This window comes from Kryptolebias marmoratus, linkage group LG11, assembly GCF_001649575.2.
Source record: "Kryptolebias marmoratus isolate JLee-2015 linkage group LG11, ASM164957v2, whole genome shotgun sequence".
Lineage (NCBI taxonomy): Eukaryota > Metazoa > Chordata > Actinopteri > Cyprinodontiformes > Rivulidae > Kryptolebias > Kryptolebias marmoratus.
Window position 1 is genome coordinate 8,819,663 of NC_051440.1, and position 25,947 is coordinate 8,845,609.

General features: G+C 38.0%; 1 protein-coding gene across 1 annotated transcript in view; it reads right to left on the reverse strand.

The window, feature by feature from the left end:
- Positions 1-12,841: 12,841 nt before the first annotated feature.
- Positions 12,842-25,947, reverse strand: part of shisal1b (shisa like 1b) — a 48,216-nt gene continuing 35,110 nt past the window's right edge. Inside the window, exon 5 of the mRNA XM_017437819.3 lies at positions 12,842-13,183. Within this exon, the coding sequence (XP_017293308.1) occupies position 13,183 (1 nt within the window). The 3' untranslated portion in view covers positions 12,842-13,182. The remainder of the gene's footprint in view (positions 13,184-25,947) is intronic.

The following is a 25,947-nucleotide window of genomic DNA, read 5'->3' on the forward strand; positions in this document are numbered from 1 at the left end:
TTATTTTGTGGTCATTTTGCTAGAGTGTTTAAAGCAATATAGTTTAGATCTTTGGAAGTCTGGTTTTGCTGAAAAATTCTGAACAATTTGTCATTTTTTTCCACATGTGCATCAATGATTTGGAACAAATTAATTAATTTTCAAACCCCTAATAGATAGCTCTTCAAACTGCCTTGATCCAGGGATTTTTGTTTTGTTTCGTAGTTTGAGTTATTACTGCGTTTAGTGATTTGACCACATTTTTGTCCCTGTTTCATTTAGAGATTTCTTGTCTTAGAGACTTTCCTGTTTCAGTTACCATTGGATCCCTCTGATCATTCACACCCATTGCTCATTAACTTCACCTGCACTCACTCAGTAATCATCCCTCCCTGTGTACTTCTACTCCCGGTTTACCTTCAGCCATACTGTTTGGCACTCATCTGATGTAGCTCGCCAAAAAAAAGCTGGCTCTTTTGCTCCTCAAACATCTCTTCCAAACCTGGCTCTTTAGGAACTGGCTCAGAGCTGTCGGACCCATCATTCATGTCTGCGTCCTGGGTCTTTAAAACTGCACCTTGCTGACACGAACAGCCTCATTTTGGAGAAAAAAAAGAAGTTGAAGTTGATGGGATGGAAGAGCTAACATCTTGTCAGAGCAGGGAGAAGACAAAAGGGAGTTGCTGCTGTCTTATAACGACTACAATCTCCAAAATTTCAAAGCAGTTTATGCTAATGCTGTTCTATAAGCTTTACGATGCTGTCAGTTTTGAAAAACATGCATTATGGATTTTACCCAGTTCATTTTGATTTGTAACTAAGTTTTGGGAGGAGTTTTGAGGAGACAAACAACACAATGGCAATATAAGCCTTTTTCACAAAACAGTTCAATAATATGGCCACAAAAATTAGACCTTTATGTTGCTTCTGGTCAGTCAAAAATCACCAATCGAGCCGTCCACATCCTGCCAACATGTGAGCTTTCATTAATGAAGCTGGTATAGCGGAACTGATGGAGGCGTGGTGGAGTGTAACTCATCTGTGTGTTGGACATTTTGCCTTCTAAGCCCTGCAGTCGGCTGGTCAGTTGTGAGTTGTTACGGTGCTGTTACTACCTCATATGGGGGCTTGGAGACGTGACGGTGGCAGGAAGGCTTCAATCCTCCATGCCACCTCGGTCCTTTCAGAAATAACACCAAGGTGACCAGAAGGCATCTCAGGCCCAGCTTGAAGTGCTTTGTGAAATGACGGCCATGTAGTTTCTGTGGTGCACAACAATCAGAACAAAAGTCACCAAAGTTGAATGTCTTTCAGATTCTGAATGAAAGTGAACACAAAAGGGTCACAAATTTAGTCTGATACTCATTTCTAATTCATTAAAAAAAACACTTTGAATAAATATTTTAATGATATTTTATAAAAATAGCTTTTTTTCCCCACAGTTTGAGGTGTGTTTTACTTAGAAACTTATTTGAGGGGAAAGAAAAGCTGCTTCTCTGCCGCAGTCAAAACCCTCTGGAGAAATAGTTATTGGGAGTCCATCCAAAATGTTTACAGGAACCAACGAGCAATACCTGCCTCTACTGTCACACCACACAGATGCATTTCTCTGTGGGTAAAAGAGGAACAGTGCCAATGAAATGGGATCATTTTAAGAAAGAAGAAGGAGAAGTGATGGTTATTATTAAACCCTCGCCCGTTGGGAGAACAGTAAGAATATGTTTCCTCTTGAGAAAAGCCTTCAGTCTTGTTCTTTGTGAAGAGGAAGTCTCCAACTCGGTTATTTCTGACGCTGCTAGCATCTGTGCTGATCTCTTTAAGACACTATCAGAAACTAATATCCTGTCCAGAACCTGCCCATAGTTTGACCCTACTTACTTTATTTTACACTTCAACTGCATTGTGTTTGTACACCTTGTTTAACACGCCATTGTTGCAATTTGTCACGGTTTTCAGTTTCAGTTGCCTTTTCTTTAGAGTTTAGAAAATTATAATTGCTCTGTCTTGTTAAATCTATAAATTTCTGTTATGTTTCTTGTAATTCTTGTCATACTCTGTGGTGTGGCTGATGAAAAGTTTGAAGGCACCTGCAAAATAAATTCAAGTAAAAGAAATATTCAGTTTGAAACATGATCATAGTCCAAAGATTAATGGTTCTTTTAAGGATACCAACAAATCTATCTATACTATTTTAGCATATCTTTGTAAAATCAACATAAAATCATTTCTTCTCATAAGTTTCTGTGTTCTATTACACAAAAGGCACTCAGATATCCATTAGACAGCTTTTGCAACTGTATGTTTGAACTGCATGTTTGGGCAAGTGAGGAGTGACAAAGCTAATAGCGCTAAACAAAAATAATTGTCTGCAACGAAATAGAAATCAGATGACATAATTACACAAACACAAAGTCGAAGCTTAAAGTAGAGTGAGCCCTGCTTGTTGATTCCCCCCCCCCCGAATCTGGAAAAATGTCATGTAACTGCATTAAACTTTCACTCTCACAGTTTTAAACATTTCAACATCCTGTTTTACGTTAAAAAAAAGTCTGTTTTAGCGAATATTGTCATGAAATATTTTTTCTGTTGTGGCTTTGGTTGATTTATTCAATTAGAGGGACTATGATCTGAAACCTAAAAAACCTGAACACCAGCGAAAGGCAAGCCACACCCAGTTGTTTCTGCTTTTGTATCAGTCTTGAAAAATATCACCCATTGTATGTTTGCTGCTGTGCTCAAGAATAATAAAGTAGGTCATGAATAGGTTTCAAATCAGTGTATTCCAATAATTTCAGAGAGAGGAGGTCAGTATGTACACAAAACACCACAAATATGGTCGTTTTTATCATTAGGTCTTATATATGTTGTTGATTAATTTATTCTTAATATGTTTTTAATAAATAAAGAAACACATCATTCAGTCAGCTCACAAAAAACTTTTTGTAAAAAAATCAAAGTAGCATTCCTTTCATGCCAACAGTTACACAAAGATTTTGTGCGAACAATTAGTGCTCAGAGTATATATTGAGAGCAACTTTCAGCTTCCATCCTACCAAATTTTAGCTCACTATCTTTAGAATTGACTGATATTTAGCCCTTTTTGTGTTTGCTAAAGTTTATTAGCTGTGACAGCCGTCCTGAATCAGGTTGACTCCAAAAAGCTAATCAGCTGTGGATGTTTGTCCAATGATTACTTTTTAAGAGTTTCATTAAAATCTGTCCAGTGGTTCATGAATTACTTTGCTAACAGACAGATCATTAAACACCTACAGATACATGCAGTTACATGAATCGCTCAGCTTTTATGGGTGATAATACAACAACGTTTTGCTCATAGTTAGTCCTCATCCTGATGGAAACTTGACTCGGTGTCTAACGTGACATTAATACTAAGGTGAGGCTTCAGCAGCTACCAAAAAAGGGGAAAGGTGTTTTCAAAAAGGAGATGAATGATGGAAAGAAAACCCTCACAGTTTGGAAAAAAAGAGTCCATGCCTGTGATCTTACGCTGCTGATAATTCACAGTTTTGTTGCTCAGAAATAATGTGCATATCTTAACCTGACAACATAATGAGTATTTTCAGTGAACGGAGCAAATTATATTAAACAATAAAAACAAAATTAAATAACAAACTAAAAAACAAAACAATGAACATATTTTAATGGATTTGCCCTCAACTCCTAACTCAAAGACAATTGGGGGCTTTAAGGCTCAACGAGCAGCACGGTGCAGCATTCAGCTCCCGAACGACGGGAAAGTGGGAAAGTTTCACCGAACACTTCGATTCAAACAATGCGCTGATGCAACATGGGCGCTGTTGCAGCAACCACCATCATCTGTGTCTCCATCTGCAGCGGAGGAAGCCATTTAAGGAGATTTCAATGCAATTTTCACTGTCCACGTCAGATCAAATGCTACAGACACTCGGGGGGCATCGTAAAATGAATCAAAGCACAGCTGATTCTTGTAGGATTTTAGTTCATTCTGTCTTTTCCCACAACAATTATTTCATGCGTTATTTTAGTCTATCTCTGCGGCCTCTTTCTGATTTAAAACCCAGTAAAAGTGCCTCCCCCCTCTGAATTATGCTTAGTTTGATTCACTTTTTGCCTTGTCTCTCACTTGTGTGGGGAAGGATGCAATTCTGTAGAAATTTCTAAAAATAAAAGTTTTGGAAATCGGCTATTTTGGGGTATAAAACTGCAAACTTTTAAACTTTTTAGGCTGCTGTTAAAGTTAAAATTGTACCCCAAGTTCTAAAATTACAAACTACAAGCATAATTGTTGGGGATTAAATATAAAGCAGCTCTGATTAAATAAGTGTTTTGCTTGTTTATTTGCCTGTAACTTCAGTATTTACATTCAGAATTAATGGATTCATTAAGATAATGAGAAATGGGAGCCTAAATGACGCTATAAATCAAAAGCAAATAAAATACACCAAAAAGTATATGTGTCTTTGTTTCATTTGGGTAAAATAAGCAACGTTAGGCCTGAAGTTTTAAAGTAAAAGCTTGATTAGAGACTTGATGAGAAATGTTCTTCGCAGATTTATGAATGCAATGCCTCATGTCTGATTCAAGTTTGTGCATATTTTAGACTGTAAAGGTTCAGTGAAAGTTGGGTTTCTTGTGTGTTGTGAGTTAAAGTCAAACACAGAGACTATTTTTGCATCCCTGTAATTTTGCTGAAACTGGGAGCGCTGAACAAGTTTCAAACCAAAGCAATGGATTTATGTAATATCTTAAACACATTAAATACATCTTCACTGCGGAGCCTCTGTTTTGCTGTGCCCTTACTCCTACTCATGCCCTCTGATATGTACTAATGCAATCTAATAATGCACCATATTATTTTTTTAAAACCCTGTCTGTTTACATTATTCCATTTTTGTCAGTTCAGTATTCTACATGTTTTAGGTTGCTGCTGTAAATTTGTCACTTTTGGCCATCTCAGATTTTGAGATGTCATTCCAAATGTCTTTAGAAATGCTCAGCTTTATGTGTATCTGCATGGAGAAAGGATAATATACGATAAAATACAACTACCCCTTTTTATCACCTACTTCTATTTACTGCATTAGTTCTATTCAGGATCGCTGAGGTTTCATTTAAATATAACTACCAATAACTACAGGTTGTCAAAATGATACTCATGAGCAGTAAGCAGATTACTGAGCACAGAATGTCAAAATAAGAAGAACAAGAATGAAAATTAAAACAAAATAAAACTGTATCCTACAAATGTGCAGTTATTCTTTGCTACCCTTATCTAGTGCCTCTTCATGTTTTTTTAAATTGAAAGAGGCCCTTCAGACCTATAAGCCCTTTCAATCAGTTTGACATCAAAACATCATTCAGCTTGAACTGCTCATAGCCAAAATAATTATTATTTCAATTAACTCCAAAAACAAAAAACAAAACAAAAAATAAAACGTTTGACCATTTTGGTTGTTAATTTTTATAGAAAAATTTACCAAACAACAAAACAAAACTTGTACATTTCTGGTTTGGATATTCTTCTCTTTTATTCATTTTTTTTTACTTGACTGTAGAAAATAAAAAGTGGATGTTTGTTAAAACTAATTATTATTAAGATATAAATCTTTATGTGGAGTTCTGTGTATAGGTTCTGAATAATAAATATCTCACCTGTAGTAGACAGCTCTTTGAACAACCTCAGTTTGGAGAAATAAAGTTGTTTTTTGACCGAACTGATACTCTGACAGATAGTGTAAGCAGGGCCAAGACTGAAATGAATTTCTGAAGTCTTGAAACTATTTTAATCTTTCATATAAATTCATGTGAATGTTATTTTATAAACATTTACACTGCAATCTGCTTCATATTCTTGGAAATTACCTCAGAGTTTAATGTAAATAACCAAGTTGTTGAAAACTCACAGCAATGTAAAGTTTATAAACAGCATTTAGCATGAATCTCTATGAGACTTTAGAAACTGAAGTTGTTTTAAGGTGGCAGGAACCCTCTTTCGTCTTGTTCCAGATTAGCTTTTAGCTCACAAATCTGTTCAGCATTAGACTATTTCTTCAAACTTCAGAGACTTTTCTGAAACAGGTAGGATAATAAATGTTTAAAAGCTGTCCTCAGAACTTCACTTTAACTGATCTGAAGAATTGCTTCAACTGCAGTATTCAACAGTACCTAAAATTCAAAGGTTTATCTATCCTGTGACACTGATTTGGAGACTCGCAAATGAAAACAAGTCAGAAACCACATGTTTGAATCCATTATCACTTTAACCCTAACATGAAACAAATCAAGATACATTTTACAGTTGTAAAATAATCTCTGCAGAATTACACCAGCTCAAAATGAAGCCATGTAGGATAAAATCCGTGTCAGATGGTTCTTAATGTGGGCCGCAAAAGCTCTGGTCAGAGCAGACACGGCCATTATGGAGCCAAGGTCTAATGGAGTTTTAATAGATAAATGTTGGAAGGAAGTATCTGAGGCTTTCCAGTAACAGCAGGATGTGGAAACCCAGACAATGTTTTTCAAATGGTGATGGATGGCAGCTATTTGTTTCACGAGCACAAATGGGAAGTGTGTTAGTGACTGGCATACAGGAAAGACGGAAGAATTGAGTGGGGAAAATGACAGCATGAAGAAGCAGTCTGATCATCTCAACCTGGGCAGGAAAACTGGCAGAAGTGGATAAAAGTAATTGAAAGTCAAGAGGAAATTGAAAAAGCTTCATGTGACCTTGACAAATCAACCTTTCTGTTCCTTGAGGAGTTTATTGAAAACAAATAGTAGCAGGCCTCTAATTTAAAGCAAAGTCTTGAGTTCTGACACCTCAGCTTTTCACTATCAGTTCACTGCTTTTATGAGGCCGCCATATTGGCTTTGGGACTTTGCCATCCACAGGAAATGAGAGACTAAAGAATAGAGCCGTCATACAGATTACTGGCAATAAAAGCAAGACGCAATCTTATGCATACTGTCGCCCAAAAAGTGATTTAAAAAATGCCACAACAAAGTTTATTGTGTCAAAATTGTATCAAACATTTCTAAAATTTTCTCTTCCTCAGTCACAATAAAATAGCTAAAACTTAGAGTTAAGAACATTTAAAACAGGGTTCTGTTTAGCATTTATTAGTTCTGACCAGGTTGACCACCTAATGACTAATTTGAGCCAAGACCAAAGTAGATCTCTGCCATCTTAACACAACTTGTTCTCAAACATCTCATAAAGAGGAATGCAAACACTGTTTAATAAACCTTTACATCAAATTATCTTTACACAATTATCTACAAAGAATTCTGCAGTCATTTGCATCACTAGCAACAAATTGCAGTCTGGAGCACTTTTGTTAAGAATATTACAATATATTTTGCCAAAAATAAGCATATATTGCAAAACTGAGAAGGAAGTAAACATTTATGAAATGGCATTTGCATGCAAAACTGTAAAACCTTTGAAACTAAAGTTGTTTTAGGATGACAACAATATATTTTGGTCTTGGACCTGCTTTGGACTACCGATTAGCTCATCAGTCGAATCATAATTAAACTCTATCTCTCCAAAGTGAGGTTGTTCAAAAAAACAACAGATAACCAAATCTTGCCTTTTAAGACCTGAACTATTTCTTTAACTCTGACTGTGGCGAGAAGGACAGTATCTTTTTGACAGTGCGACTTCTTTCAGATTTTGGTTCAGGACATATGGCAGAAATCCCACAACCCCAGCAGTACACAAAGTACAGTGTGCTTTGGAACTATGTTGGTTAAAAACTGATCTAAATTAGTAACACCAGCAATGATCGTTGCTGGTCATCTTAACATGCAAATACACTGGTTAAACAAACTAGTTCCTGACAGATGCAGCAAAGCAAATCCTTGTGTTTTTCAGTCCAAGCGGAGTACATGCAGCGGTACTGTTTTTTTTTTGGTGTCGAACAGAAAATCAGCGGTTCTTCTAATCTCGGTCAGAGCAAGCCTCCAGAAAACTGAAAATCTACACGGGAGAGTTAAACAATTAATGCCATGCCAGCTCTGATACCCAGTGCCAGATGCTGTGGGGCCAGGACGGCTCCATGAGAATTGGGCTACTGGAACGCTGGAGCACTAAAGCAACAAACATCAAACTGTCGGAATCGCAAACCAAGTAAAGGGGAAATATATGCTGCTCCTCATTTTTGTTACATTTCGCTTCCAAGGAGTCACTCTTTCGTGTCATTCTTGAGCGTTAGCTGTCGAGGCTTTCTGAAGGTCTTCAAAGAATTTCTTTGAAGGTTAGCTGCGTTTTCATATATTTTTATTTCATGGCATGCATTTGATCATGATGTCACGCTGCGGTGTGCCTTTAAAACAGCTGATGAAACTGGACAAGTGGAGGACAACCTAAGAAAAAACTACAGTATGTGGCCATTTTCCCCCCAGAAGTTGCAAAAAAGCCACTACTCAGCTGCTCTGTGTATGCATAACAGGTTTCTCTTGCAAATGAGATAAACTGGGTCTGAACAAGACTAACACGCATAAATAAAGGAAATAAAAAATGTTTACATATGTCAGTGTAAAAGTCTATTTATATAGAATTTTCTGCTAATTTGCAAGTACCGTATTATGTGATTATTCTGGTAGAGATATAGTAAGTGACCCAGGCTGTACAGAAAGTGCTACAGCTAGCTGCTGCCATGATCAGTGCTGCAAATACCCACAGAATTATTTGTAAATAACTATGTAATGAGAAATTAACAGCACTGTAAAGGTATTCACATGGACCTGCGTGAAATTTTTGAGACTGATCATACTGAGGCTGTTCAAATATCTGCAACAGGTAAAATATTAACTGGTCATAGCGTTTCCACTTCAAATATTCAGAGCTATTGCTTTAGGGTGGAGTGGGAAGAACTCGAATGTTACATTTAATACAGAGTCGCTGGCAAAGACCACTTGACAGAGGGATTTTAAACACACTGGAAAAGATAAAACTTTATTTCTCCTTTTTGTGACGATACAAAGTCAACAAGTGCAATAACAATCAAACTCAAAAAGGTCACATTCTATCTAGTAGTAAGTACATAGACAGAACGTGGTGCACATCATCGTCTTCACCGTCACCAAACCCAAAAAAAGTGAGGTATCAACCACTACAAAGCTTCTGTGTACAGGTGGGTATTCAACTTTAAGGCAACTGTTACCATGACAACCTGGAGAGACTGAAACAGATGTGTGCTTCCTAATTCCCATTGGTTTTATTTATTTTTTTGTTTTTTTTTTAAGTTTTTTTTTTAACTTTTAGTATGGGAAAAGGCTTGAGCTGATACGATTTACAGTACCACATCACACCAGGCCAGAGTTAAGACTATTTTTTAACAAAACAGAAAACATCACAAAGAAACAGTTGTTACATTAAAAACAAGGGAAGAGTCCTTGTATGTTTCTTGAGGAAATCCATTTATTACCCTGCTACTGCTTGTCAAAGACAAATTAGTTTATTTTTTTTTTACTTTTTAATTCCCTGGGTAAGACTAATGTGTTACGTGGTGATAAGAAAAGACCAACTTGTCTCTATTACAAGTTGGAATGGGTTGTATGGAGCCCTGAAAAGCAACATATTCGCTCTCACGTCTCACATTTTCCACATTTATCCAGAAGTGGGGTCTAATTAAATCTTCCATGTCCTGCTGCACCTGTTAAAAACCTCACCTCCCTGTTTGCTGCCTCTGTTCCCACTCGAGTGAAAATCATTTAGAGCCCTTCTGAGCTCTGGGCCAATTACTTCACTTGGACACATCCTGTCTCTTTGCCCCTAGAAATGATGGCACTAGTCTGCTGGGGCAAACATGCAATTAAACTCCAGCTACTGAAATCAGAATTAAGTTGCTCTAACAACTCAGCAAATTTGAATATTATTCCAGATAATGACACCAATGGCGCCAGCAGGCCTGTTAGCTTCTGTTAGGGCCCACTTAAAATGTGAAGGCAGGACTCAAATCACTCACCTGAGTTTGTTTTGTTTGAACAAAGTTGTATGGAGGCAATTTGTTTAGACCAAGCTTGAACTAGATATTAATAAGGGGTGTAACAGTATGCCTAAGTCATGGTTTGGTACGAATTTGGTACAACAGGAAAAAGAAACAAATGCCAAATACTTTTTTTTTTTTGGACAGTAATCTTCCCAGAAGCAGAGACAGAAAAATAAACCACCCTTGCAAGTGGACATGCGGTGGTACCAGGTCATGTACTGCAAGGTAGGATTTACCAAATGGTAACTTTAACATTAAATTAATGTATTACTGTATTTTCATTTATTCTGCTCTGTTAACAATGTCCTACAGGTGTCAAATTAAACATTTGATAAATTCCAAAACACTGTCTCTCTTGAGTTAAAATAAATAAATTAAAAAAGCTAACAAAAACAAGTGTTTCTGCTTCAATTAATTTGATCTAGACTTGCTGCGAACCCCCCCCCCCCCAAAAAAAAAAAAAAAAACATGTATTAGTGACATTTTTGAATGTTTTACGTTACAATTGGGGCCTCATAAAGTTCAGTCAAAAAAAAAAAAAAAACAACAACAAAACAACAACACTGGACTGAAAACCATCCCCTAATGTGAAAATACTAAATAAATAACATGTTCAACACTCACTTGTAACTTCTCAGCAAGTGAGTGCTAAGTGTAGGAAAATGATGTTTGAGATTTAGAATTTCAAATAATACACAAATGTCTTGCTGTAGAGCAAGGGTCTCCAATCCTGGTCCTTGAGGGCCACTATCCTACGTTTTCCTTGTTTCCCTGCTCCAACACACCTGATTCAGTGGTTAAATTACCTCTTCATGTTCTGCAGAAGCCTGTTAATCACCCATTGATTTAAATCAGGTGTGTTGGAGCAGAGAAACAAGTAAAACATGCAGGATAGTGGCCCTCGAGGACCAGGATTGGACATCCCTGCTATAAAGAGGTTTAGAGGGCACAATTTATGACACAACTGCTTGCCGTACAGGCACCTTTAGTGGATTATCACTGCTGCCAAGGATCTAGACAAGGAAACTTTGTCACACATTTGATTTGACACAAACAGGCAGGTCGTGTGTTTCAGAACAAGACATTCATGCTTTGTTTTATGCAGAGAGACTTAGATCGTACCTTTCTCTGCTTCTTTTCTGCCATGGCAGTGAGCAAAACACAGTTAAATAAAATGTGTGCCCAGTTCTAGATGGGAGCGGGAATCTAAACATTGTCGTCTGGTTCCCTGTACCAAATCCAGATGCTTGTTTGGTACAAATACATGTGCTGTTACACCCCGATTAATGACATCTAGTTAGCTTTCAGTAGGCAGATGCAAAACTGAGTTAAACTCAGCAACAAATTCATAATTGGTCAGGAATAGCTCCATGCAGTTGTGAAGATGTTCTGATTCTGAAAGGTTTTCTGAACTCCATAAGACTTCATGTCAAGCTTTTAAACCTTCAGACATTAAAACAAAAATCGACTATTTCTATTTGATATTTGAGCTCAAGGGGCGTTCATGAACAATTGTGATGTTTCATTTAGAGTTTTCTGTTGTTTATTCTTCAAGAAATAGTAACTCTGTTTTCACTTCACGCTACTGAGTGCAAAGGCCCACTGCTTTTTCTTCGACTATGGGGAAATTTATTGATTTTATCTCCAAACTGCGGTCAGCTGAGCTGCTAGAAGCGATAAAAACAAGAACATCTCTTAGCAGCCCAGTCAAAATCCAGACAACCGAGAAAAAGAAAATAAATAATAAAATAAATGTGCAATTGCAGCACTCAATTATTGTATTCAAGCCATTTAGATATAATTTTAAGTACCTTTCAACTCAGAATCCCAACATTACACTGGATGTGGGCTGTTAGTTTAGTGAAACCAAAAACAAAGGCTTTGGAAATAATTAGTCAGTTTTCAGCTTTCTGTGTAAATAAATACATTAAAAAAAATATGTAAGGTTAGACACCTCAAGGTCTGTTGGAACTTTTGATTACAAAGCGATAATAATTCAGCTTCCTCCCCCCTCCCTCTTAGAAATATAACAATAATCTTTGGAGATCTTTCGAGGAGCTCAGAAGTATTAATATAGTTCAATTCGTTCACTTTCCAAATAAAAGCAGAAACGTCTTGGTGATGCCTCAGTAAGAACCTTCTCCGTACAATATTCCTTCCTCTGATTAAACTACTGTACATTATTGCTGACTGTGAACGGGGTTCTGATGGATTTCGTTTCTCAACATTTTCTTTTTATGGCTAATTTCTTACAATTATCTGTTACGAATACAAGATAAAGAAAGCTCCTTATAAAGGAGCTTATGGGTAATCATTTGTATTATATTGCTAATAAAGCTGCTTTCCCAGCAGCCTCAGATGAGTGAAAATGTTACATACTAACTTTAAAAGTAACTGCCTGGGTTTGTTTTCCATTTGCAGGCTCATCACCAAGGTTTGGGCTTGTGTTTGACTTTAAAGCTCCTTGCTGTTGTGAAGGCATCCCTGATCCTCGTGAGTGCTCTGGCTGAAGAGACGAGTGAAACTCCCGATGACTTTGTGTGGAGCTTTTAAACCATCAAACAGAGCGGTGCTGTGTTCTTCTCAGACTCAGTACAGTGAAATCACTTGTTTCGCAAAAAGGAGACTTTAAACATTTCGTACAAGAAACTGTTTTTTAGGATAAAACATTCTAAGTGAGATGCTCAGCATCAACCTAAGCTGTTACACGTTCAGAAAGTTAGCCACTCATATAGTTCTCTTACTAGATAACATAAATAAATCACCAAATAGATAACCCACAACTGTGTCTAACTGCTACTGAACACAAAGTGACACAGCAGTGCGATAAAGAATTTATATCTAGAAAGATGAGCTTTTTTTTTTAAAAAGACGGGCAAGGTTCTTCACTTGGAAGGTCATCCAGTTCAGCTTGGATTAGTCCGCTGCAGGCCTTGCCAGCTCTTATTCAGGATCACTAAAACCTTGTGAGCAGTTGTATGAATCCATCTCTCCTCTCTGTGGAAACGTCCTCTTTGATCAGCTGTTTCTAAATGCCTGCTTTTGTCAGCCGTCAGGTCTTTTTGTGCTCATCAGAAAAGGGGCAGTAGTCACTACAACTACAGTATGTCCAGGCCAACATTGGTGATGTGTCCGCGAGACAGCTCCTCCGTAGCATGTAAGGAAACCAGGTGTAGCTACTCTTCTGTTTGTCCACTCGCAATGTCACTCTGCCAGAAAAAAAAGAAGAAGAAAAAATAAGAAACAGTGCTTAGATATAATATTTAACATTTTATTATCACAGTGTATACTTTTAATGTTCTTTCAAAGTTGTTCAGGTTCAGATTTCTCTCTTGTGATAACACTGTGTAAGGCAGCGATCATCAACTGGTGGCCCACGGGCCATATTGGGTAGTTTGCTCACACACAATGGACGATCAGACCTGATTCAGACATTCATGTAGCCATCTTCCAGTAAAAGTGAAACCATCTACATGTTAACACTGCTTACAGTACACTGCTTTTGGTGCTTTCCTTTAGACATTATTACTGTCTAATTTGAAATGGTACTTTAGCCTTTAGCGTATATTTAATTTTTCTCTACATTTACTATTTATGTACAGTGATACAGAGGTAAAGGGTCTTGCAAAACTTATAAAACAAGATCGAAAAAGTGGTATATTTTCTATTACCTGTGAAAAATCTTTGGAAAAGGCCATCTGATTACGTCAGCAAAACTTTGTAAATATAAAACTGGTTATGATTCCCAAAAAAGTTTAGTTAATCAAAAGTTAATTAAATATATAGTTTAGTTAATCAAAGGCTGGCCCCTGGACTATCTGATTGGAAAAAAAATTCTTTGAGCAAATTCTGTTGATGACCCCAGGTATAAGGTATATCACCTTTTCAGGAGATGATTTAACCAGGATGATCTGGTTTAGTTCTTAATGTTTTTTTCCTTTTTCTGTTTTTCTTTACACCAGTTAAAATAAGCAAAATAAATAAATAAAAAAAATTATAGCTCTCTTTGACCTAGATTCCAGCTCAGGTCTGAAACGAGCGGAAGCTGGCAGTTCTTCTTTAATTTTCTGGACGAAAACTAAACGATTGGTTGAAGGGATTTGCAAAACTAGCTGACAAGATGATTACATGTTGCTGCCCTCACTGCTCTCTCTCTCTAGAAATGCTGATGAGTTCAAGGGACAGCTGATGATAAAACATTTAATTACAATTTTCAATTAATTTGCTAATTTAAATGCAAATTGTTTTTCATTTTATAATCTGGTCAAAAATTTGCTCAAACTGATTTTTTTCAAAAAGCAGTGGGGTTGCAGCTGGTAAGCCATTGGCAGTACAGGAAGTACTAAAATCTATCTGTGTTTTAGGTCTTTAGGCCACAAAAGCTCAGATGGAGAGATCTCAGATCTGGATCAGAAACAGCTTCAAAACACTGTGAGATGAAAGTCTGAGGCCCTGAATACACTGCTCTTGACATTTTGTTAAACAAGTTTCTTTTTCTCCATTTTAAAATGACATTTGTCCAAGTGAGAGGCAGAAGTTTCAGTAAAAACACTGACGTACCCATGCCAGGCCACTAGGTGGCAATAATGAAGACATTAAGATCATCAATCAACATTGATCATCATCAAAATACAACAAACAACATTTTTGCATGGCTAAAAATTCTATCAAAACAATTGTAGCCAGTGGTTTTCTATCAGCTGTTTCAATTGGATAAAGTTTTGAGCATAATTTGTATGATTTGTTTTGAACCTAGACACCTATTTGAAGAATATCAAACATATGGAGTGAAACACACACAGGTAAAGCATGACGTCTTCCCTGAACATGACATTGAAAATCTGCGGCATAACTTGGACAGAAAATATCTGCAAAATTACAATCTTGACCTAATGCTAATCTGCCCACTTTTTTGCCAGTTGTGAAACTTGCACACAGATATAAAACAATAGCGCTGCTTTATGTATGAGATTTATAAATCTCATCAGTGTCAAAACATTAAAAGTTACGGTGATGGACTTGCAACCTGTCCGGGGTTGCCCCGCTGTCTCTCGCACAGTGACCGACAACTGGAGATAGGCACCAGGAAAAGAAAAATGGATTAAACAAGTGCATCACAAATCAAACCTATTTTTATTTTCCAATAATTTTTTAACTGTGTATTTGGACATGCAGGGCCTGTGGTATCCATTAGGGAGTACTACAGCACCCTCCACATCCCTACTTCCCACAGCCATGGATATCATTTTCAATTTTCACTAAGCCTATAATACTTTCAGCACATGTTCAAAGTTTAATGGTAACAAAATCAGGACAAGGTGATCCAGAATTAAACAAAACAGGTAAAATGGCTCCATTGGTTTTGTTGTTTCTAGAAAACAAAAGTAGGCATAAGTGAAGTAAGCTGCTACACATCATTGTTTCTCAAAATCTGTTTTTGCAAAGTACACACAGACAAAAAAAGCTGAGAAAAATAGTAAAAAAAATGTTAGCAAGAACAGAGCCGTATGTTAATAAGAGCCTTAAAGTAATAAAGAAAAGTCAGATACCACATTTCTTCTTTTTTCAGTAGAGAAACATAACCAATACTTCTGAGATTGCCAATCCTTTGGTCTATGAAGTGTTGGCCCGAGGCCTGTTTCATACTAGATTTAGGAACTTAATTACTACAAATTAGTGTGCGTGTGTTGTGTCACATTAAATCAGATTTAGTGAGCGTGGAACTGATTCTCTAAAATCAGCCAGAGACAAGAATCAGTCAGGTTTTCAGCTTGATTAACCACCAGTCAGCCTCAAATGTATCCGACTTTGTGCTGCTGATATTTCCACATCAGCAGGGTGGCTGTTCACATCAGACAAACAGAAACACACATATTAACATCTTGGATATCCTCTGTATGGAAGAGAAAGTGTGAAGGAAACATTTAGCTTCCATTTTGTATCCACGGGGACAAATAAACCATGAAGGAACAAACATGAAAAGGTTCAGAGCAACAAAAATAATTAGACAACTGAAACTGAAGGGTACAACAGTCTCTGTTCTCCTTCATGGTACTTCTTTTTCAGATGCATATTGCACAAAATAACACCAATCCAAATGAATCTCCCAGGAATCCAGAACACCAGGCAAAAGATGACAGTTTTGGAGAAAATCTGTTGTTATGTAGTAAATGGTCAAGAGGTCAGCAGGTCGGGGTTTTCAGAAGTCAGTTAAGGGATTTAAGTAATCTGTCTAAAATGTAATTTATGAAAAAGAAATGCATCACTTTGGCTGAGTGAGCTAAGATAATTTTGGACTCAAACAAAAAGACTCTCATGCTGAACACAAAACTATGATATCGACTAAATAAAGACAAAGTTTTTATTAATTTTCTTATTTCTTTTTTATGCCTGCACCAGCAACCATGTGAAAACAAAAACTGGGTTTAGTGTACCACACCAAAACACAGCCACCTGTTCTGACATGACTGAGTTTCCATAATTAGGTCATATAATTTCCTCAGCTGTCTCCGAGGCAACATAACCAGCCTGTCTAATCATGAAGAATATATAAAAAAATCAAGCAGTTTGTAGTTATCTAAACAAAAAGGTAGATATTTCTCACAAACAGAACAAAACCACATAAAACGTGACTAAAGCTTTCTTAAAAGCAGTGCACATGTCTGCACGATCAGCCTCCTGAGTTGATACACAGATGATTTAGGATCCCGCTGAACAACACAGACATGGCTTTTAGCTTCATGACTGAAACATTCTCACGTTACAGTCCGTGTGCTTTGTGCCTAATGGTCAGCATTAATCATTGTTTAAAAAAAAAGAAGCGTATACCAGCTGGAAAATGTTCTCAATGCCAGAGAAAACAAAAACTCATAAAATGTGGCAGCATTGCTTTTCAAAAAACAATAAAATTTACAGGAATATTTTAGAAGTCTGTAAGTCTTGTAAAGACTCCTGGCCCACCTCGGTTCGATGAATCACATCCACCAAACCCATCTTTGCTGCCCAGAAGAAACAGAACTGAGTGTGCAAAGAGATGAGAAAAAAAACAACAACTTTCCACTCCTCTGATGTATTTATTTCTCGTGTGGTTTTAGGACAGTTACTCCATTTGCTTTCTTTAATGTCAGAGCTCACTGTTAAATTTTCAAAGAGCTAAACCTCTTCCCCTCCTCTTCCTGGAGTCCTCTGTCTGTCTGCTTCTAAAGCGTCTGTGATGTTAATTAACTCACACCTCATGGAGTGTTGCAGTAAATGGACAAGGTCCTGGCGTTGTGAACAGACAGGGCAGGGATGATATTATAATGTAACTTTCCCACAGAAATCCAGTAGGTGAGTTTAATGATGGCTGTGAACGTGTTCCTGCACTGAAAGCAAAAATAAAGGCCTTAGCATTCTATGTAAATTGCATATCACCCTCCATAGTTTAAACAAAGATCATATTAGTGATGACATCATGCCACCATGCAAACTTTAGCTCAGAATCTGTCAAATTGACTGAGGTGTAGCCATCTTGAATTTGGTTGGAGATGTGATTAGTTTCTTAAAGTTTTATATTTTTGAAATTAGACACGGCAATATGGAATAAAATGTTGTTTCTTCCTCTCTAGTCGAGTCCTTGTGTTATTTCCTGTGCAGCGGATGTTGAGGTGCAGGTGTTAGAAACGCTTACCAAACAAGTGATGTAACAACCGTTGGAGATCACATTTACTACACCGTGTGATAACTCTGAGTCACAGCGGAGCGGCTGGAAGAGGCCGTGTTACGGAGCCCGGTGAGTCAGGTGTGTGGTGACAGATGCCACCTCACATGGACCAGTCTGCCGGTGGCTCAGCTCAGCTGGTCCTGCCAAGCTGACAGCCCAGAGAGCGTGGGTGGATACTGGCATGAGGTGCCGAGTGATTTCTCAGTCGCCAAGGGATTCGAGTTCTGGTGGATTCTGCCGGGGTGTCATTTAATGTTGCCCAACATCTCTTTTCTCCCGCTTTTTTTTTTTTTTTTGTCCCTGATCCTTTTCTGGCAGATGCTAAATGAAACTAATTGTGTATTTTTAAATCTACCTCTAAGCACGAGCACAGGAGCAGATTCTTACTTGTCTTGATAGTTTCGCACAATGGGTTTTGAGCAGTACTTATCCAGCCAGACTCAAATGACAACAGCAGAGCATGTAGTTCTTCCTCTAAAAAAAATAAATAAAAAATACTATTGCAGGGAACTAATGTAACTTATGATAGAGTAAAGAAGATTTTCATTGACTGCTCTTATACAGCACCCCTGGTTGATGCTGCTCACTGTTGCAAGAAACTGCAAGTGGGTGAAAACAAACGGAAACCTGGACAAACCTTTAAAGTAGACAACCATGCTGAACTTTATTGCTGTTTATCACTTTACAGCAACAGAGCAAGACATTAAGGCAGTGCATCTCTGATTTATGACCGATTCGATACTTATGCTCTGCCAAAAAGCCAATACGTTAAAGATTCAGGAGCAGCAAGAGCTGATATGACACAAGTCCGTATTTAATTATATGGCTATTTATTTAGACTAATATTATAAACCAGTGGTGTCCAGTCCTGGTCCTGGAGGGCCACTATCCTGCATGTTTTAGATGTTTCTCTGCTTTGACACACCTGATTTGAATGACTGAATGATTAACGGGCTTCTGCAGAACTTGAAGACCTGCTGAAGAGCAGGGAAACATCTAAAACATGCAGGATAGTGGCCCTCCAGGACCAGGATTGGGCACCACTGTTATAAACAATGACCACTCACCAACACAAGCTTTAAAACTACATTGCACGTTCACAACACTTGACTCACAGTAAAACAAAAATAAAAAAGTCTAGTGCAAAATTTCTAAATCTGCCAGCAGCAGATGCATGTAATACTCTGTTAGTAACTCAGCTAAGAGCAGCAAAATAAATTTTCTTTCATATAAATAAAATAAAAACAAAAGTTAATCTTTTTTTTCCTGGAATATATAGGGCCACCACAATCAAGATGAAGCACACTTTCAGTGTTTGTTTCTGTTTATAGGACCAGTGCAGTGATGTCATCAACACTGTTTTTCCACCATGATTGATGGCAATGTGCTGTGAACTGACAATGTCTGTACACATTTAGCATAGCATCAATACTCAAAGTTGACAGAGTAGATATTATTGTTTGGTAAAGGATAATTGCACCACTCTAGGGACTGAGGTTTGAGCCCCGACTGTGAGTTATCAGCACACTGTCCCTCACACCAAACCTCTAAGCATGGCTCACTGTCAAACCTCATCCTATCCTCAGAGCAGGACACCAGGACCTCACTCTTTAAGATGGTTGCCGTAAGGGACATGTGGATGTGCATTTAGCAGGTAGCCGAGCCCAGATTGTTGTTTGATTCAGGCATCAGAGGGCGACCTGCGTCAAAAAGGCAATTTGTCGTTTGTCAGAGTTCAAAGAGACAATAGCCAGGCAATGGGAGGACGCACTGTTCATGTAAACCCCAAAGAGAGTGATAGATGAGAAAATGGATGGCCACCTATCCTCACACTGTCCTGGATGAACATTGGTGGCATCCTTATTGTGTTCCTGGGATCTTATCTACACTTGGCTGATACCTGTCGCTAGCTTGCAGTCTCTCGCCCCTCACCAGGCTTCACCTCGTCTTCACTCAAGTGGAATAAACCTCCAGAACTTAATGACAGCTGAGTCGGGCACAATTGTCATTGAGATAACTAGCGCCAACCAGGAAGGGCTTTGTTAAAGATAGATCGCTAGCTAACAAAACTTTTATTTTAAATGACTTCTTCACCGCCCGATCTTTGGCTTTTAAGTTTGTGGCAGAAACTTGGCAGTGTGTTGGTGAGTCAAGTTCTTTCACTGGACTTTTACCTAAAAACTGTACTTATTTTAGGGTCACAGGACGGCTGGGTGTGGTGGGGGAGTAGCAGCTGTTTATAAAAAGAAGCACAGGCTTTTGTTGAGCATAAAAATGACTGTTTTGCTGAATTCAGAGAGAAATGACTTGCTTTCACCAGCAACCACTCAAGACAGTAAACTAATAACAAAGGACATGTTGCCGTCTAAGGTCTCAGGGAAACACTGGTCATGTGATCTGCTGGCATTAGCTGAATGGGCCATTCACCTCCTAGAAGTCGCTAATTAGAAAACTCTAAACACTGGCAAAAGAAGACTTGTTCGCTAAAAGTGTTTACAGGAGACATACACAACGTAACTATACTTGAAAAAAATAAATATTTTTTTTCCTTTGTGAATGCCTGTAGAAAAATAAACCTGTTTACAGACTTTTCATTTTAAAAAAAGGTAGGATTTTATCAGTGCAAAGATGTAATAAATTGGCAGCACTGGCGGCTGCTCTACCAAGGCCAGACATATTAGTTTACAAGAACATAATCGCTTTATCTTGAAAGGAAGACCAGAAATTATGTGGATGTTTTCCCCACATTTTTAATGTTCATTCAACAAGTTTTTTTTTTTTTTTAGAGTGCTGGCTTCATGAGCCTGAATAGGTTAATCAAAGTTGCAGCTCTGATTGCAGGGATAAAGCATTACCATAGCCGAGCTGTATGTTAATTCAGGACTTTTAGATACAAGCTTTCTGAGAAGAATCCATCATCAGCGCTCGTCTGAAGTGAGCTTCCTGTTTGCGAAGCATCAATTCTGTAACGTGAAGATTAACCGTCGTACCAAAGAGACCCAATATTTTTCCTCTTGCCTTTTCTTTTGCATAATTTGGTAAGGAAAATGAATTACGTTGTCTTTATTTGCTCAATCTGAAGTGAACGCGTGAATAGTGGAGTCTAATAAGTGGTATCCATGGTGAGAAAGTAATAACACTTTCTCAAGCCGCCCACACTGAACCCCCAGCAGATCCGCAGCAGTATATACCAGCCGGCTCACGTAGCGATATGGAAAGCAGCGTTCCCACACGATGAATGCCAAGCGGCACTGTCTGTGAGCATGTGAAGAAATTATTAATACTTTGACTCGCTGTTAGGACTGCTTGGGTGCACTGGTAACCATTTGTTCTGGATTCCTGAGTTTCTGTGGGTTGTTTTTAGATGCTGCTGTGCCAGTTTGGGAACTGGACCAGATCTCTGTTTGTTTACATTTGGCTTGCAGATGTTGAGCTAAGTGGGCCCAGTTTTCTGAACCATTACCCTGTATCCTCCCTGGGGATACAGATCTGTATGCCACAAATAAAACATATAGGCCACCCGGTGACGCACTATGTGGGCAACATCGACGGTGGCACGCCGCACTTTTAGTTATTTAACACTTTTAATGAAGAAGTGCAAACGTTATCTGGATTCTGAGAAATGCTTAAACGTGTGAAACTGCTTTTTCTAATCTTGTCCCAGAAACTGCTTGTGGCTGAATTTAGCTCCAAGCGTCTGTCACTTTTGTTTTTTCAGATGTAATCGTGCAAAAGCATTTTTTTTAGGTTGTGGTGAATGTTGTCCTGTTTATGAGAAAGCAGTCACTCCTTTTAATAGAAACCCCCCCAATCTGTACATCCTGATGCGTTTCACTCAATATCAGCATGAATAACAATAAAATAAATCAACCTGCTCTTCATTTTTATCCCTCAAAGGCGATTGTGACGTGATGTTTTTGCCCATGTATGTGTGCTTGTGTGTTTGTCCCTACTGTTAGCAAAACTCTATTTACTCTACATAGGTATGCTAAGTTGACTGCTAAGCGCTAACTGACTGACTGTTTTTAAAACTTTGCCATTAACTATTTAAAGTCTAGCTGAGAGTGATCCCCAACACATAAATTATTCACTTTCAGCACTACACAAATGATATATTTACTTAAAACACAGACAGTAACTGTTTGTTAGCAGAATATCCCAGGGACCACTGGATGGATTTTAATGAATCTCTCAGAAGGTATTTATTGGCTGTATGTCTATGACTGATTAACTTTTGGAGTCTCCCCAATTTAAAATGGCTGCCACAGCTAATACACATTAGCCTTCACAAACTGGCTATAACTTAGTCAATTTTACAGATATTGAGCAAAGATTTGGCATGACAGTCACTGAGATTCATCCCCAATGCATTCTCCAAAAGCTTCACATTACTCTTAATCTTTGCTTAAAATCTTAGCATTAACTTTTACAATTAACACTGTTTATCTGTTAGTAAAATATCTCATGAACCACTGAAAGGATTTTAGTGAAACTCTCAGAAAATAATAACCTATACATCTACAACTCATTTACATGACAACTCAGTCAACTCAATCCAAGATGGCCTCCACAGCTAACTGACATTAGCCATCTCAAAAATAGCTACAACTCGGTCAATTTTACAGGTATTGAGCTAAATTTCTATGTGGTAGTATCTCATAGTCACCCCCATGATATACTCTTATTGTTAACAAAAATTGCGAGATCTCACAGTATCGCATGAGATAGCGCATAAGGTCAATCACAAGGTTTGACCTAAACAGCTATAACTTCGTCTCTTCTCAGCGTAAGATGATTTTAGGTTGAAACTCTGGCATCATCGCCAGCAGGCGAAGAACGCTTGGCCTTTTCAGTTTGCTGTACTTTCTAACACCTTGACATAATCTGCCTTAAAGCTGGCGTGCAGCCCTCACAGGGCAACAGAGCCGGTCTAGGATTGATGAGTCCTATCACACCGAACAGACTTCATGTCTAATGAGGAAGCTCCATGGATCTGTTGACTCCAAGCTAAGCACGTCTCCATGAGCAGAGCAGAGTCTCCAGATCCCCCTCCGCAGCCTCCCAGCTCCTGAGTCTCCGGCTCCCACAGTCCACACTGCTTCTCGAAGCCATTTGTCAAACCATTGCAACATTAAATTATCATGACCCAGGAGACATGTCTACCTCTAGGAAGAGACTGAACCCCAGTCAAACAGATAGGGTGGCATCTGAGACGGAGAGCTGAATGAAAAATTGACCGCACAAAAGTGGATGTTTGTTCAGGCTGTGCTCTGTCTGAGATTGTGTAGTTTCATCATCAAAGTTTGAACAATGTCTGGCGAAGGAGGCAGAGTTCCCTGCAGCTCCAGTTTCGGCTCACTCCTGGCTTCGTAAATCATCTTGTTTGTCTTAAAAAACAGTCACATGTGGGCTAATGCACCTTGAGACTTTGCGACTGCTAGCCAATGCCATAAAATATAAATTTCGAGTGCGGGCGAGTGCGTGCTGCCAAGAAAACAACGCCAAAACTATTTTTTACGTGACCCAGAATCAACAGTCAGATTAAATATTAAAAGCCTAGCATTCATTGAAGGAATGCTTGTCACCTTTCATGCCAGAGTTTTAGACTAAGATCATCATGTGTTAAGAAATGACATAGTAGTGGTTGTTTTGGTCAAACCTCGAAAATAAGGCTATACAGTACGACAAGTTGTCATGATCAGAGTATGTGTTGGGGATGACTCTCAGCTACTAACACATCAAATTTGAGCTCAATGTCTATAAAATTGACTGAATTACAACCATTTTTGTGACTTCTCAAGTTGCTTAGCTGTGGCATCCATCTTGAATTGGATGGACTCCCAAAGTTAATCAGTTGAAGATGTACATTCAAAGATTACTGTCTGAAAGTTTCATTAAAATCCATCCTGGGGTTCTTGAGAAAATTTGCTAACAGGCAAATGATGACAGGCAATAATGAACTAGGAAAAATGAACTCAGTCATTTTTTTCAAATCATTAAGACAACAACCTAATGAGTTGGTAAGACTTAAAAACAAACAAATAAGAATCTCCAAAGCAAGACAATTTTAAAGAGGCAGAGTGCAGCTATTTTTAGACAAAAGATCAGATGTTTTGCAGGACATTATGCATTAGTGGTCAGAAGGGTGAACTTTCAAAACAAACAAAATCCTGATAAGGTATTCCAGTAAGATGCCATTAGTTTGAGTGAGTGGTTGGTTGGATGTAATCATTTGTGTGCCTTTATCTGTTATAAAAAAGGAAATCCGGAGTAAATTAGGGAGTTTGATGTTTTTGGTTTCCCTGCTGGCTTCAGGAAAAGTTATGCTGAAAACGTTCTCATTTGTCCTGCTGGATTCTCGGATCCCCTGCCACGTCGCTCTTTAAGCAACAAAACACAGAGCGCAAAGAAAGCAGGCGAGGAAATGAGACACACAGAGAAAAATGTGCCGAAAAGAAACGAAACAAACATTTCTCGAAGCGATCACGTGATGTGTTTCTAAGCATCTGTTTCAGTCATCGTTTTTCCAAATGACAACATTGTCCTTGATGGAAATATGCTCATTAGAGCAGAACAAATCACACTGAGTGCTGGTTTGTGTCATACACCTGACTGTATGGATATAACTTCCAACAAAAAAGAAAGTTTTATCTCTGTGTTACAAATGTTTAAGATATAAACAAACCTGTGTGCATTTTTGACCTGACCCATTTCTTTACAAGTCAAAAACATTAAACATCCCAAGAGTTTATTGGGTTTTATTTATTTGTTTTTTTGTAATATCTAAAATATTCTTCCTGCTCCCACTGATGATGTTATCATTTTAACTGGATTACCACATTGTGAAGTGGACGTTACCAGTAGTGCTAAAGATAGCACAAACATTGTTTGCTTTCACTTAACAAAGAAGTGTAGCGTAACTAGTTTTGTTGGATAAAACACGCATTGCACTGAAGTACGGAGCCCAGCAAGTGCCAGGTGTCAGAATAAAATGAGACATAAGGGAAATCTGGTCCCTCACTTTAGGAAATTGCACTCATGCAATTTATTTTTTTTAATTATTATTATTGTCTGAGTTTGGTGAAGAAAATGCTCACTCCCAGGATCAATATCTTTTGAACAAATGGCTGTAAAATTAAAAACATCACCTACCTTTAATGGCAGGAATGAAGAAAATGCGGTACAATCTAATTTTAATCAAAACTCAAAAGTCATACTGCAAGCTAAATCAAAGAAAGTCTTTGTTTAAAATTCTGGCATGATGGGCAGCGGACGACATGCATTCCTACAGACAATAAATCTCCTAGAAGCAAAGACAAAAAACAAAACAAAACAAAAAACAGTGGGGAGGGTGTAAGGTAGCAGGTTATGTAGAAAAGGCAGGTTTCTGTCAACTGGTAACTTCACTATAAAATTATTTAAAAATTTTTTTTTATCCAGTCTGAACTGTAAACAGTAACCCACAGGCCATGTGTCAGACAAAAAGTTTTGATCAACTCCAGAAAGTTACTTAAAAAAATTAAATCAACTGAGGAGTTTGTTTCAATAATTTCACTTGATGCAAAATTAAAAGCAACACAGAACTAAATAACATCTCCCAGCGTGAAAATATTGTGAAACATTGTCATAATGTGCAACACATCCAAACTTCTCAACTAGCTGAGTGCTAGTGTGAGAAAATGAAGCCTAACATAAGGGATACTGAATAAATGTACAAACGGCTTGCCACAGTACTTTTCAAAGCATCGATTATATTATGCAACTGCTTGCCATACTTCATCTTTCGTCTGGCCTTGCTACAGCTGTCTGTGATCACTAAGTCCACAGAGTATTTCAACGAAACCGATTTGAATCAAACCAGCAGGTCTTTAAGCTTCTGCATGCTATTCTAAACTTACATATTTGTCATCTAATTCACTGTTCCCATCTGAAACGCCTGCACCAAACCCTCATGGTACGAAATCATAAACCGTTACTCCCCTAGAGTATACGGTTTATTAAACTCAAGAAACAGATTTTCCCAGCCTCTGTTTTTATTTCTAAAGGTAGCACTTGCTGAACTCCGTACTAAAGCTCGCAGTGTGGAACCCTTTGATATTACCAACTGCTTTGTTATATTTGCCAGATGTTTGCACACACAAAATGGCAAAACAGCACAAAATCATCCAGAATATCTTTGCTAAGCTTTATCGTGGCTATCTAGAATTAGAGAACAAAATATTTGGCAATAATTTCCCTGTAACATATAATGTTTAGTTATTGCTACACACG